This window comes from Pyxicephalus adspersus, chromosome 4 (assembly GCF_032062135.1).
Source record: "Pyxicephalus adspersus chromosome 4, UCB_Pads_2.0, whole genome shotgun sequence".
NCBI classification, from domain to species: Eukaryota; Metazoa; Chordata; class Amphibia; order Anura; family Pyxicephalidae; genus Pyxicephalus; species Pyxicephalus adspersus.
In genome coordinates, this window is record NC_092861.1 from 119,486,023 (window position 1) to 119,500,120 (window position 14,098).

The 14,098-nt window shown below is 37.0% G+C and overlaps 1 protein-coding gene across 1 annotated transcript in view; it reads right to left on the bottom strand.

Moving 5' to 3' along the window:
* Positions 1–14,098, bottom strand: part of ACOXL (acyl-CoA oxidase like) — a gene marked incomplete in the record, with an annotated part of 142,133 nt that overhangs the window by 26,662 nt on the left and 101,373 nt on the right. Inside the window, 1 exon segment of the mRNA XM_072409461.1 lies at positions 10,182–10,271. Coding sequence (XP_072265562.1) covers positions 10,182–10,271 — 90 coding nt within the window.

Genomic DNA, 14,098 nt, shown 5'->3' on the forward strand with positions numbered 1-14,098 from the left:
CTGCAGTACAGTACAAGAGTCCATAACTATTTCTTATTAAAATATATAGCACAAAATCATGTTGTACTGGCTGAAAATACCATAGTAAGCCCATGGCAATCAATCAACAGATTTCTAGTATAGGTTAAAAAGAAACACCTCACTTTTCTGTTCAATACATTTTTATCATGTTTTGCATTACAAAGATTGCATGAATAAAAATGCATATTCAGCCTGACACTGTACAAGATGGTCCAGATCTTTGACATGGAAGAATGCACTAATATGTTCATAGTTTAATAGATGCTGGGTAAGTGTATAGTTTAGGTTGCAGAGTAACAATATTGCACCAATGTGGTATAATCAACAGTTCTGTTCAACACACCCTTACTGGGCTGCTCAATAAGGCGTGCAAAATGCAAAGAGGTTCGTCAACACTTCAGGTAAATACAAACCTCCTAATAGTAAAGATCCAGCGGTACTCACATGATCCATTAAACGTAAAAGCTTTATTTTTCTAAACATTGGAACAGATCTCTCTATCATTTCCAGTGAAAGAATGGGCATTGTACACACAGCACTGATTAGTTTTATGGAGAGGCAATAGTGGAGATGAGTAGAAGGCTCCCTGCTGCTTGCTCCTCTATAGGATATTACAGCAGATATCTGTAATGTTTAGTGATCTGACACAGCTAGTCTTACAGAAGGTCACAGCAATGCATACAAAAGTTAGGTTTTACCTCAACTTTTGCTGCTTCTGGGCACCTACTACTGCCTACTATCCACGGCAAGGCCTTAGGAGAGATTTATAGTAAAAAAAAAACACTTGGAATTGGTAAGCATCTTTAATGCCCTGCAAATCTGTTTTTTACATTTTGAACCATATTAGGGTGTAAAAACACAGGAAGAAACCTTAATAATTGGAGGAGGTTATATTCAAATCTATAGAGGCAAAACTGCCCCAAGATCAGTTAAGTCTTGAAATCACTTGCAAACACTACCACCTGAAAACGTCTGTAATACAAATGATAAAGAATGAACCTGATTTATTGATAACACTTTTATGTGAAAACACACACTTAAACTGCTTCCAAAAACCACTAGTCTGAACCTAGCCAAAACCAGAAATGACCTCCAACACAAACACACTGACGTGTAAAGATAATTGGTTTTCATCACATGAACATGAAAATGTTTAGTGTTCCAGCATGGCAGACTGCTTGTTTTGGGATCGTTTGGGGGTAAAAATCTGCACAGCTGTCTGAGGTTGTTTAGTGATCCAGGATCTTTTCTAATAGAGGACCATCGTCATCTCTGCACAGAATAGTGCTGTCTGTACAGAATACAGTTCAGCAAATGTGCTTTTTACACTTCATATAATAATAGAAAGTATAAAATGCAATAAAAAGGTTAATGACTTGTTTTTATTTGTGGGGGTTTGCCTTATTGGGTTGTGGAATTTCTTTGTAACCTTTAACATTTTCATGTTTTACAGTAGGTGGTACATTATTCCACTATGAGTAATAAAAAGATGTTATTAGTCACAGGTCACAATATACAGATGGGCTTAGGAAGGCGTAACTGCTATAGAACAATAAATAAATTAATGTAGGATTTTTACAGACACTCAGACAAACAGGCAGCTTGTTTGGATACAGCTAGGCAGTTTTGTTCTAGGTAGTGGAGAAGATGGGAAGGACGAAAAAGTGGGTCTTTGCTGCAGGGACTACAAAAGTTAATTAGCAATCAGTCATTTAGTGTCCCAGCAGGTTCCCAGGTTTGTTAAACGACATTGTGGGACACCTGGGACACTAGATTTTTAGGAAAATCACAAAAAATTGCCTCTGGCAACAAAAATTGAGAGTCTGTACTGACTAGAATTTAGTCTAATGGCATTAGTCACAACAGTTGTTTAGCCTTGTCTGGCATCATTATCGCATTTAAACAGATCTATATGAACATTAAATTATACCAAACGTAAAGGAATTGTGAAGTGTGTTGTAAAGCGTTAAATCTTAGAAGTCATTTACAATATTTCTGCATTTTTAATTGTACAAATACCAGGTGATCCTGCCATGCATCTCCTAATCCAGGCACTTCCACTTATAAAATGAAAACATTCTGTCCCTGCCTTCTAGCTGTTCACCTGCATCTTCCCCCTATCATATAAGCCAGGGGTCACCAAACTCTGGCCCAGATATAGCCTGGCTAGTAGTCCGTTCTGGCCTAGCGCCCCCCGGTTGATCCTAATCCCAGCTGGCAGAGGTCGGCAACCCGCGGCTCTGGAGCCGCATGGGGGTTAAGGGGACATTCCCTCTCCTCCGTATGCATTGCGGAGGAGAGGGATTTCCTTCCAGGGTCGTTGCTGGTGGGGGGCAAGGCCATTAGCGAGAGAAAGAGTCTGGCTCAGTGTGCCTTCTTGACCTCCTAAAATGGCCTATTAGCCAAAAAAGTTTGCTGACCTCTGATATAAGCTTTCAGAGGAGACAAATGAATGTTCATCATTAAACATGCATAATCCACTGTTATCACCATTAGGAAACCCACCCGGACTAATGCTAAGCAGTCATTAATGGAGTGCATGTAAACAGGAAGTGGCTAAAGATAAAATGCAGATCAGGCGGATGTGTAATAAAATGGGTTAAAACAAACATTTTGTTATAAAAAAGAAAAAAAAAAGGATCTTGGTTTATTACACATTTACACTTACATTAATAACTGATGGTTTTTAAAAGATAGTAGTAAAAGCAAAGTCTGGGTGATTCTCTGGCTTTTGTGGTACTACGTGTCTCATCATGCATGTAGTACACCTTTATATTGAGATACTGAAGTTTGGTATTCACACACATTACCCAGTACACTCCTTGTTAGTGCTTTAGGTATAAAACTTTATAATCTACACTGAATCTTCATCTACTAATTTCACATTTATATAACTTCATAACATTTATATTACATGTCTTTATATACTTTCTCAGTGTTAAAGATACAGCTATCCTTTGGAGTTAATAAAAGAGTAGTGAATGTTTATGTCAATCACCCAATCATGTAGAAGACAAAATGTAATTTATGAATCCCCCGCTCATGGTGATAGACTCAATGCACAAAGCTATCCTCTCTTATGTGAGTCTAATATTATAGAACAATACAAATTTAGGCCACACAGTTAGGATATAGATTGCAACCCCTGTTTGTTTCAAAGCTTTGTGAATAAGGTGTAGTGTGAGCACAGCTTCAATGTGAGAGAATCCACTTTTCAAAACAGACATAGTCTACTTTAGTTCACATTCACATATTTGAGTTGTAGTGATTTGTTGTAATATGAGCGCTGCTGCAAATCATGTTAACATACAGGTATACCGCAAAATATGTAAACAGCACACTGAGATGAACCCAAATTTCAGCACAACACACAGATGTAAACACTCTGTATATTGTGGTGTGCTGCAGTGGAAAAATTGCTAGAGGTAAATTTTTAGTTACATTGTTGTGCACTGACAGCCTATTAACAAATGTTAACGAATGCGCATTAATACATTGTGACATGGGCCTTTAGCAAATAAATGAGCATAAGCTGGCAAATACATTTAATAGGATAGTAATATTTAATTTACATGTATGTATTAAAATACTCTTTTATTACAAGGCTTTTAATTTACTATAACTGTGTTAGACAGGGGTATTGCCATTTTGCTGTGACTTTTTTTAATAGTTAAGATAATGCTGCCCCTAGTGGTAACTGGGTATCCATGCAGATAACATCCTAGCACAAGACATGATGATGAGCTCTAACAAGGTGCCACTACAGTCCTGCTGAGTGCTGCATACAAAGAAAAGGCATGTCAGTTAAAAAAAATAAATAAATCAAAGTAAAAATAGCTTCAACTTTCTCTTTTTGGGACACTGCAAATTTTAACTATGATGAAAGTGCAGAGAAACATTTCAGGCTACTAACTGTAACATTTTGGGGTCTTTTTTATAAATCAGTGAATCTGGAATTAACTGAAACATTTCAAGGTGGTGAATAAAGAGCTGCTATTAAAAACTTTAAGACCAAGAAGATTCTCCATCAGAGAATGTTTCAGCTGAATGTCAGATTCACCGATTTATAATATTGTCCTATACAATTCCAGGCAGGTGTAGAAGTGACATGATGCTAGTTTGACATACCTGTAATGCTTTCTATCCACATGAGGATGAGCCAACTGATCAGTGCAAACACAGATACAAAATGTAATAAATGTTCACAATTTGACAGCTTAAAAGCTGGACTTCTAGCTTTGTAATTTGTCTTTTTTACAGTTGTACATGCTTTTCAGAGTACTTGCATACTCTGATTACACAGCACACTGTCAGCTTCTTACAATGTACATTAGAAACTGCAGCAAGTCCTGCTGGATATCCAACATCGCCTGGCCCTTTTCTCTGGACTTACTGTACCTGGCCCACCAAAACACTTCTAAAATGTGGCCTGTAATATCCCCAACATTGACCACACCAAAATGGACATACTTTGCTAGTGTGTAATAAGTTAGTATAGTTTTATTCCTCTAAATATTTTTGAAGGAGATGTTTCTTCTATTATTTGGATAATATCATAAGTTATATTTATGTTTACTGTTCGTTTATAGTATGTTTGTCCTGAGAAGAATGCAAAGATGTAAGTAGTTTTTATCTATTCTCTATTTATTGCTTATATATTACACAGGGCCGAATGACTCATACAGACCTTCCACAATATTTGCATAAAAGTTAAACAACACAAAGGACCGCTGACATTTCATTACCACTTCAAAGGCACAATGAATAATATGTGATGAATGAGGCTCAAGACCCTTTAATTTCAGATTACAGGTAGTCCCCGGAGTACATACGAGATAGGGACTGTAGGTTTGTTCTTAAGTTGAATTTGTTGGTAAGTCGGAACAGGTACATTGTTTTAATAAATGCAATTAGGACAGATGTTTGTGCAATTAGGACAGATGTTTGTCTGAACATATTATTAGGCAGTGTGGTGTCAGTTACTGTATAAAATACTCATTGTGAGTTAATCACAAACAAAGCAAAAAAAAAAAAACAACTTTATGGAGCCTAGACATTCTGGAGAAAGCTGTGCTTTGATTTGCAAACAGAAACAACTGCAGAGTTTGTCTTGGTCATTAAAGAGTTACAAGATGTTGCAGAAGAGCTCAGTCTCAGCTGTGTTTAGCAGAAGATTTCATTCAAGTCATCCAAACCCCCTCCCCCAATCAAGCCCCTGTCCTGCACACGAACAAAGCCCATCCACCAGTTTGAGTGGGTAGAAAAAGAATTATAATCATTCATGAAGAAATCAGCTTTAAAGGTGATTTGTAACACTGGGGAACAATTTTGAACAAATTTTTTGTTGACTTCAATTTTTGAGCTTATTTATGCTAAAATAGTGATTTACACTAAAATAGCTGATTCTGAAAATGCGGTTAGTTTTCTTCTATCACGTCAGGTTTTTTCTCTACCGCTTATATTAATGCGATTACCTTAGCGCGGATTTGTATAGGCTATTCATTTACACACAAGACAATGTGGTCAGAGGTCGTGCGCTGCACGACGTAGTGAATAAGCAAAACTTATTTTTCTACTTACACACGTATTTCCATTCTTTCAGATCATGTCTGGCTCTGCTGTTTCTCGTCGTAAGTGCCCAAACAAGCCTGATTCATTTTGTTATATCTGTGGCAGTTTCACCATTCCCAGTCAAAGGGCAAACATCAGCACATTTGTAGAGCAAGCCTATTTGGCATATTTCAAAGTTAAACTGGTGTTCAAGATAAAGCCGCATACACACTTGCAATTATAGTCGTTGGAAAGGATCTTTCACAATCCTTTCCTACAACTAAGCACTCCACCATGCATGAACGATTTTGTACATACAGCACCATTCTGCTCTATGCAGAGGGGAGGGAAAGAGCGACAGAGTGGCACCTCGCTGCGCGCTCTCCCTCTTCCCTTATGATTATTCCTCGTTCATTGTCTGTGGATCCGCCAGGACGGTCGTTCGGACGATGAACAATGCGCGCTGTACACACTTCAGATTCTCGTGAACCACTGGAAGTGTGTACGTAGCTCAAGTCTTGGGCCCCTCATAAGGTGTGCAAACAGTGTGTCAAGGGTTTACAGATGTACGTGATAAGATGCCATTTGGTATACCTATGGTTTGGAGAGAGCCAGGAGATCATTTCAGTGACTTCAGGATACAACAAGAAAAATAAATGTAACATAGAGTATCCTAGTCTACCATCGGCTATATGCCCAGTGGTTCATTCAGATGAAATCCCAGTGCTGGTTTTCGTTACACTACCCTCTCTTGAAGAACATGATTATGGTGATGAACTAGGTGACAACAATGATGAAAAGTTTGAAATTGAAGAGGACTCGTTCGAAGGGATTTGATCAGCATGAGTTGAGTGATTTGGCACTTGATTTGGAACTATCGAAGAAGGCTTCAGAACTCCTGGCATCAAGACTGCGTGAAAAAAACGTACTTGAAAACGGAACAAAGGTATTATACTTTCGAGCCAGAGAAATTGCATTTCTGCAGTACTTTAGAACTGACAGTGACTTTGTGTATTGCCATAACATACCTGGTTTAATGGAGGAATTGGGAATTCCAATCCAAAACTCAACTGAATGGCGACTATTCATCGATAGCTCAAAGCGGAGCTTAAAATGTGTCCTCTTTCACAATGGCAATATATTTGGGTCAGTCCCAATTGGCCATTCAGTTTCTCTTTGTGAAGAATAGGCAGACATAAAGAGAGTCATTGAGTTGTTGCAACACAATAGGGTCATCTGTGTTGACCTTAATATGGTATGCCTCCTTCTTGGTCAGCAACGTGGATACACCAAGTATCCCTGTTATCTGTGCATGTGGGACAGCAGAGCTTGTGAGAGGCATTGGGTGGAAAGGAATTGGCCTCCAAGATCCCAAAAACCAGCTGATCTAAACATCTTACATGAGCCACTTGTTGATAGAAAGAATATTATTTTCCCGCCTCTGCACAGGAAACTGGGTCTGATGAAGAAGTTCTACAAAGCTTTGCCAACTAAAGAGACTGTTTCAAGTACCTCATTTTGGCATTTCCTAGCCTCTCATTTGAAAAAATAAAGGACTGTGTGTTTGATGGTCCACAGATTCGGCAGCTCATCAAAAATTAATATTTCATCAGGACGATGTCGGAAGTGGAAAAAAATGCTTGATTATCATTCAAAGCCATTGTCAGGGACTTTCTTGGAAACACACAAGTAAATAATTACCCAGAAATTGTCCAGAAACTCTTGGAGAGCTACAAAATGCTTGGTTGCAATATGAGCATCAAGGTGCATTTTCTGCATAGCCATCTTTCTAACTTCCTGGAAAACCTTGATGCAGTCAGTAATGAGCAAGGTGAACAATTCCACCAAGATTTGAAGGTCATGGAAGGACAGTATCAGGGTAGATGGGATACACTGAACACTCCAGGAAAAGCTTTAAGCTTAAATGTTTACCTTAACTGCTTACCCGAATAATTTTCAAATGTTTTACTGTAAAAAAAAATGTCATAGAGTAACAATGAATCCTTTGTATGAACAAAAGAAATTTAAATAAACAGCACATTCAAGTTATTTCATCATTTTTTAATTGTATGTAAAGTTTAATTGTATGTAAAGATTGTATGTTTTTTGACAAAAATGGAGGGTAGCCTGTATTGTAAAAATTGGATGTGATAGAAAACAACTGGGGTCATTTCTGGATTCAGAACCCAAAAATTTGTAAAAAACAAGTGTAAGATCTAACTCAACAAAAAAAGGCGTTCTCCAGTGTAATATTTTTTTCAGTGCACTAAAAAGTGTGGAAAAAATAAGATTTGCCCCAAGTACCTAAAACCCTGTACTCTTACTGCATGTCTATTCAAATACACTATCATGTACAAGTAGCAGTATGTCATACAGATCCCCTTGAAATATTTACATATACAAATTTATTGCTGGCATACAAAGGTTATGGCAGAAAGCTTTCTTAGCCATGAAATTTTGTGTGAAATGTACATCCTTATTAAAACCTGAGCAACAAATTGATTGCTCATGACAAAAATATTTACAATACTCCTTTAACATGACTTTAGCATGCGCAAAGTTACAAAAGATCTTTCTTACAATCTGAGCATCTTTTAATGCAGATGAAAGTTTTCAAACACTTCCAAATGAGTTAATTTCTACATTTTGACAAAACCCATGAATTCCTAAGTAAAAATAAATGATTATTATTACACAGTATTTATATACCACCAACATATTATGCAACGCTGTACAAAGTCCATAGTCATGTCACTAGCTGTCCCTTAAAGAGGCTCACAATTTAATGTCCCTACAATAGTCATAGTTAATAAATACCTCAGCTTTATGCGGATTGGCTTATATTCAACCGTATATGTATTTATTGGTAAGTACTTACTTCTTGTAATACCACTACATGCTGTAATGGTAACATCACTGAAAACAATATGCTCTATTTGTGCACCGTGCAAACTACGGCCCGCAGGCCGTATAGGGCTCAATAAGGTTGTTTCTCCGGCCCTTTGGGTGTTCCGGTACCACCCCGAGCAGGGTCAGGAGAAGGACACTGCTGGGGAGGGCGCACCAGCCAGAGCCGCGGAACACTTCCCCCTTGTGTATTCCGGCTCGTGGAGGTGGGCGGGCTGTGTCTCTGGGGGTTATGTCTTGGCGTCCACTTACCTCACATGTTCAGTCTATAGTCCACAGTGGAGAAGAAAAAGCTCTTCTTTTGTGGGGAATTGAAGGATTGAATGTAAGTTTACAGTGCTTTTTGCAACTACAATAAAATCTGTTATACGGCCTACTTTGTTATTTAATCGGTGCCATCTGTGCTTGTTGAAATGTGTAGTGTTTGTTGAGAAATAAAAAAAAATGTAAAAAAATAGATCATTGTATTTGATACAGGTACAAAAGTTTATAATACAAAAATAGAAAAAAAAACAAAAATAAAATTTTAGGAACGGTGTTTTAAAATTTAGATTTATGATGCAGTCTCCTACCATCAAGGCTTTGCTTGGTATTTCTAAAAAATCAAAATTCTACACAGCACAGGTTTGCCCAGAACTGGACAGTTTTACAGGCTATGGCTCAAGTCGTCTATCATCATATTTATGTTCCAGTACTCTGAATGTGCAGGAAGCCTATTAATTTGAATGCGTTCCCTAATGCACCCAAAAAAGGTGCATTCAGCATTTTCGGCACTTGTAAAGTTCTGTGAAAATTCATTCTGTATGGCACCCAAATGCACAAATTTGTTCTGAATAGCACCCAATGCACTTGTGATACCGCGCAGCACCATGCAAGCTAATGCACCGCTGCTCATTTCAATACTCATTCACTTCAATGCAATATATGCATAAGCTTGCATTGTGCTGCACAGTACCACAAGTACATTGGGCGCTATTCAGAAAAAATCAGAAGCAAGCATAAATTGGAGGAACAGAGTGTCACTATTGAAGTTTCTCATGATGTTGGAAAATTAAGTATTTGTTTGAGTTTTCAAAGCAGAAATAGGAGCAATTAACATGCGAATCATGCCATATTTCTAACCTAATGCAGTTGGATCCGTGAAATAATGTTTGTGTTACTAATAATTATGTGCAATTTCTGAATGATTATTGAAGGTAAATGATGTTGGAAAACGACAGGACAAAACAGTTTTCTAAATTAGGAAGCTGAGAATCGCTAATGAAGTTGGAGCCAAAGTTAATTGTCAGGTTTTTACACAGAAAACAGTGTGTATGTGAGTACAGTTCCCTCAATAATACAGATGCAGAACTTGAGCGATTATACTTGTGTATGGAGCTGGCAGCAGGAGATCAGGCTTATTCACTAAAACAGTGGAATGAAGTCCAATACAAAGACATCTTTATATAATATATATATATATATATATATATATATATACACATATACATATACATACCTATTAAGGGCCAAAATCCGGTCCAGCCCCACTGTCAAATTTTAAAAGCCCTTGTGGGGGTCAAAAAGTTTGCCCAACCCTGGTCTAAACACTTGTAGTGTCATTGTCTACCCACATTACAGGCATTATAAACTTTATTTCTATATTTTACACAAATTCAAAATTAGTAATGAAAAGGCTGCAGTTATAAATGCAAATGAATTACCTGGAGCATAACAACGTTGTCACCTTCAAAAGTGACAAAGACATCAGAGTCACATTTCAAGCCTGGTATTCGGTTTTCCATCATAAAGCCCTGTAAAAAGTGACAGCCTTTGTTTAGTGAAAAGCATCAGAACAAAGAACGAACAATTAGATTATGTACCTATGTAGGTGATGCAACAATTGTAACTAATAAATATAAATATATATATATATATATATATATATATATATATATACCAACATAATACCCAAGTTATAAAGTATAGTGAGAGACTGAGCAGATATTGGAAGTTGGTATTTACCTCATTAACCTGAAGCTTTATATTTATGCAATTCACATTTGTACATATTTCTTGTACTATATTTCCCTTAGGCTATGTACACACGTCAGATGATTCTCGTCCTATAATCGCCTCAGGACTACTATCAAAGGAGAATTTGACGCGAGTACAGTGCTCGTCCAACGTCATTCATGGATCCGTCCTGGCATCCTGACTAATTTACAACTGATCTTTTCACTTTATGAATAACTGATGATTTATGAATAATAATAAATATATAGCTAAAATAAAATCATTTTCTGTAATATCAACCATTAATTAAGACATTTCCATCACAGTACTTTATTTTGCCAGTGTATGTCCTCAGCCTGATGGCTAAAATCACTCAATCCAATTGTTCTAAACCAAATTGTTTTCAATCTGCCCCTGCCAGGTAATGGACAGACAAAGAAAGAAGTGCAGTAATGTTCCTATGTCTCTGTCACTCTGATCTTTCCTCCTGTTAGCAAGATTCTTTTCAGAAAAATGAACTGAAAGTCTTTTAACTTTGTTTCTTCTTTAAAGCAGAACTAAACTTAAAAGTAAATAAAACTGCAAGAAGACTGTGGCACTTGCATTTGCAGTGGTGGTACAGTTCTTTCTCAATAGAAATTAAAAATAATTGTGCTGCAAGAACCAACCGGTCGCCTCTAGAAACCATGCTGCAACCCCATGGCCTCGCAAATGCAATCACTTGGGAACGTGTGTACAAAGATAATCCTAACTGATCTCATTCAGTTGAATAGGAATAGCTGGGTGCAAGGCTAAGCATGTCGTAAACCACTGCTGGTAACTGCAAGTCTGAAATGATTCTTAGAAGTCTACTTGTAAAGCAGTGAATCTGACATTGATCAGTCTTTGGTGGAGAAACATTGCCTTTGCCATTAAAAACACATGACCCTGTAAGATTCCTCATCAGAATGTATAGTGAATGTAAGTTTCACTACTTTATTAAGGTTTTTTAGAAATATCATATACAAAGAATATCATATACAGTATATGGGACATCAGTGTTACCATATGAGATGAGCCACATAAAGTTTAGAGGCCCTCCTAAAGGCTGACCAACATACATATACCAGAGCAAAAAAATAAATACCATCAGTATTAACTCCTTTTCATAGTAAACATATAATTACCAGTGTCTTATTGTTTTAGCTTAGCTTAAGTAGTTTTGCAATCTCAGCAAATGTCCCTGAACTGTAGTACTTAAATAAAATAAAATTCTGATTTCACCATCAGGTGTTTAATCTGCAGGTTGAGTTTTTTTAGTTTTGATGTGATAATGTAACTATATTGATTTGGCAATCATTTTCTTTTTGTTTTTATTCATTGAGGTTAGAAGCACCAAGGTTCAAAGCACATCTAAAAGAAAGTTAAAATAGTATTTTTTTAATTGTTTATATTACAAGCTGCTTTAGCAAATAAATGTCATTCAGTAATGTCAGTCCTTTCATTATTTCACTCACACACAAAAAAATAGGAGGCAAGAAGTGGCAAAGGTAGAAGAAAATCTGAACATATTCATAACAACATTCTCCTGTGATAAGGTTTCGATGACTTTCACTATTTTATGAAAGTGTTAACTGTGGATGAGAAATCAATAAAAGTGTAGTGACCAGAACACATTTATGTGGACCATAATCGGAAGCTTTTTGTTAAGGTGCATGTAAACCCTGAACATAGTTTTAACCATGTTTGGTATTATGGCTAACTGTACACTGTTTTCTTTAAAAAACATAATTAATTATTTAGGGAATCGTGTTGCTTGTGTGGAGATCATGCCAGTAACAGCACTTTAAGTTGCAAGCTGACATTCCTAAGCCAGTGTCTTGCAATTAGCATCATCAGCCCGCTACGCATGCTCCTTATGCTAGCTGTTGGGCGCTGTTCTGCTCTATGCAGAGGGGAGCAGGAGAATGGCGGAGTGGCAACCCACTGGGCTCTCTCCCCTTCACTTTCATTATGATCATTACCAGTTCTTTGTCCGTGGATCTGCCAGGACAGCCGTTGGAACGAGGGACATCGAGCGCTGTACACATGCCAGATTTTGTCCAAAATCAGCCCTGAGGAGATTATCGTACGAAAATCACCTGACGTGTGTACAGAGCCTTACAGACAGCTCAATGGCTAACTGAAAAACACACTGCTACAGACCTGGTATTATAACACAGTGGCTAAAAATTCTGAGCTTGTAACAAATGTGCTGTTTCTATAAGGACCTCAAGGAAAGTAAGTTTTCAAACAGATTCACAAAATAATATTTTATTACATTTCATTTCAAGCCTTAAAAGTGTCAACTCTTCTGAAATGCTCTCTAAAGTTAAGTTGTTACAATGAAGTGAATTTTTATTGTCTTTATATTCATTCCCACCAAATGTGTTTCTGTGGGTAGGCAAATAACTGGTAAATGGCAAACGTCCACAAATCCTAAAATGCTGCCACAAATTTAAAGACAAAAGAACCCACCACTTTTGATTCTTTTACAATAAATAAATCAGGAGAAAACTGGGTCAAATTATTTCTTTGCTTTTTCCCTACACAGATGTTTTGAAAGAATATTTTATTAGTTAAAATAAACCACAAAACCCAAAATGAACAAGACGTGCATCAAGAGGTGAGGCATAACCAGCTGTGTGTTATGTTGCGGAGTGGAAAATTTGAGGATAAGCAGCACTGTCACGTGAGTACGGCAGGTTTTGGCATTTCAAATAAACAATAAAATAAATCTATAAACAGAGTTGGGGGAAAAATAAAAGGCAAGTAAATTGCACTGGTGTCCGTTCCAGGAAAATTCATATTTAGAGGAACTTAACTTTTAATGTGTCTGACTCGCTGCTTCCCCACTAACATTATTATGCATTATAGAAAAAATGAATGACTAACCACACTAAAACTGATTAAAAGAATACCTATTTAGATCTTGGAAGTAGTTTACAACTGCTTTTAATATTTTTCCATTTTTATCAATTGCATAAAGTCTACAGAATTAGGTAAAATTAAAGCAAAATCTGCAACAATCGGAATCAAAACAGCCTTGTGCAGTAAAAGGAAGCCATGATCATATACACTAATACATCTAAATACATTTACATCCTATTTTGGGGAACCTGGGTCACTAACCTAATAAGTATAATTTTTTATATTTTAACTTTTATGAGCTCAGTTTTGATTCAGCATCATCAGTGGACTTACAATAACCTCAGAACATCTGTGAATAATTTTGCATCAGGTTCCAAACTAACATAAAGGGGGTAATCTGTTTTCTGCGTTTCATGCCCATTGTGAACAAAGATATGCACCTTAGGATAAAAGTTAGGAAAAAGTTTTCTTGGCTAGTTTAGGTTGCTTATACCAGCTCAGACTGGGGAAGGGAGAACAACACACTAAGCCACTGTGCTAACAAATAACATGAAAATAAAAGGAGACAGCAGAATGACAGGAAAACGTTGATAGGTCTGCTGTGTTTCTTTCACTATGTTCATGGATTGGTGAAAGGCCTACATCTAGTTTTTGTAGGAAAGGACAGGTCTCCAGCCTGAATTTGTTGTCCGACATGGGTGTAATTCTCAATAGATGGACAAAAAACAAATGCATG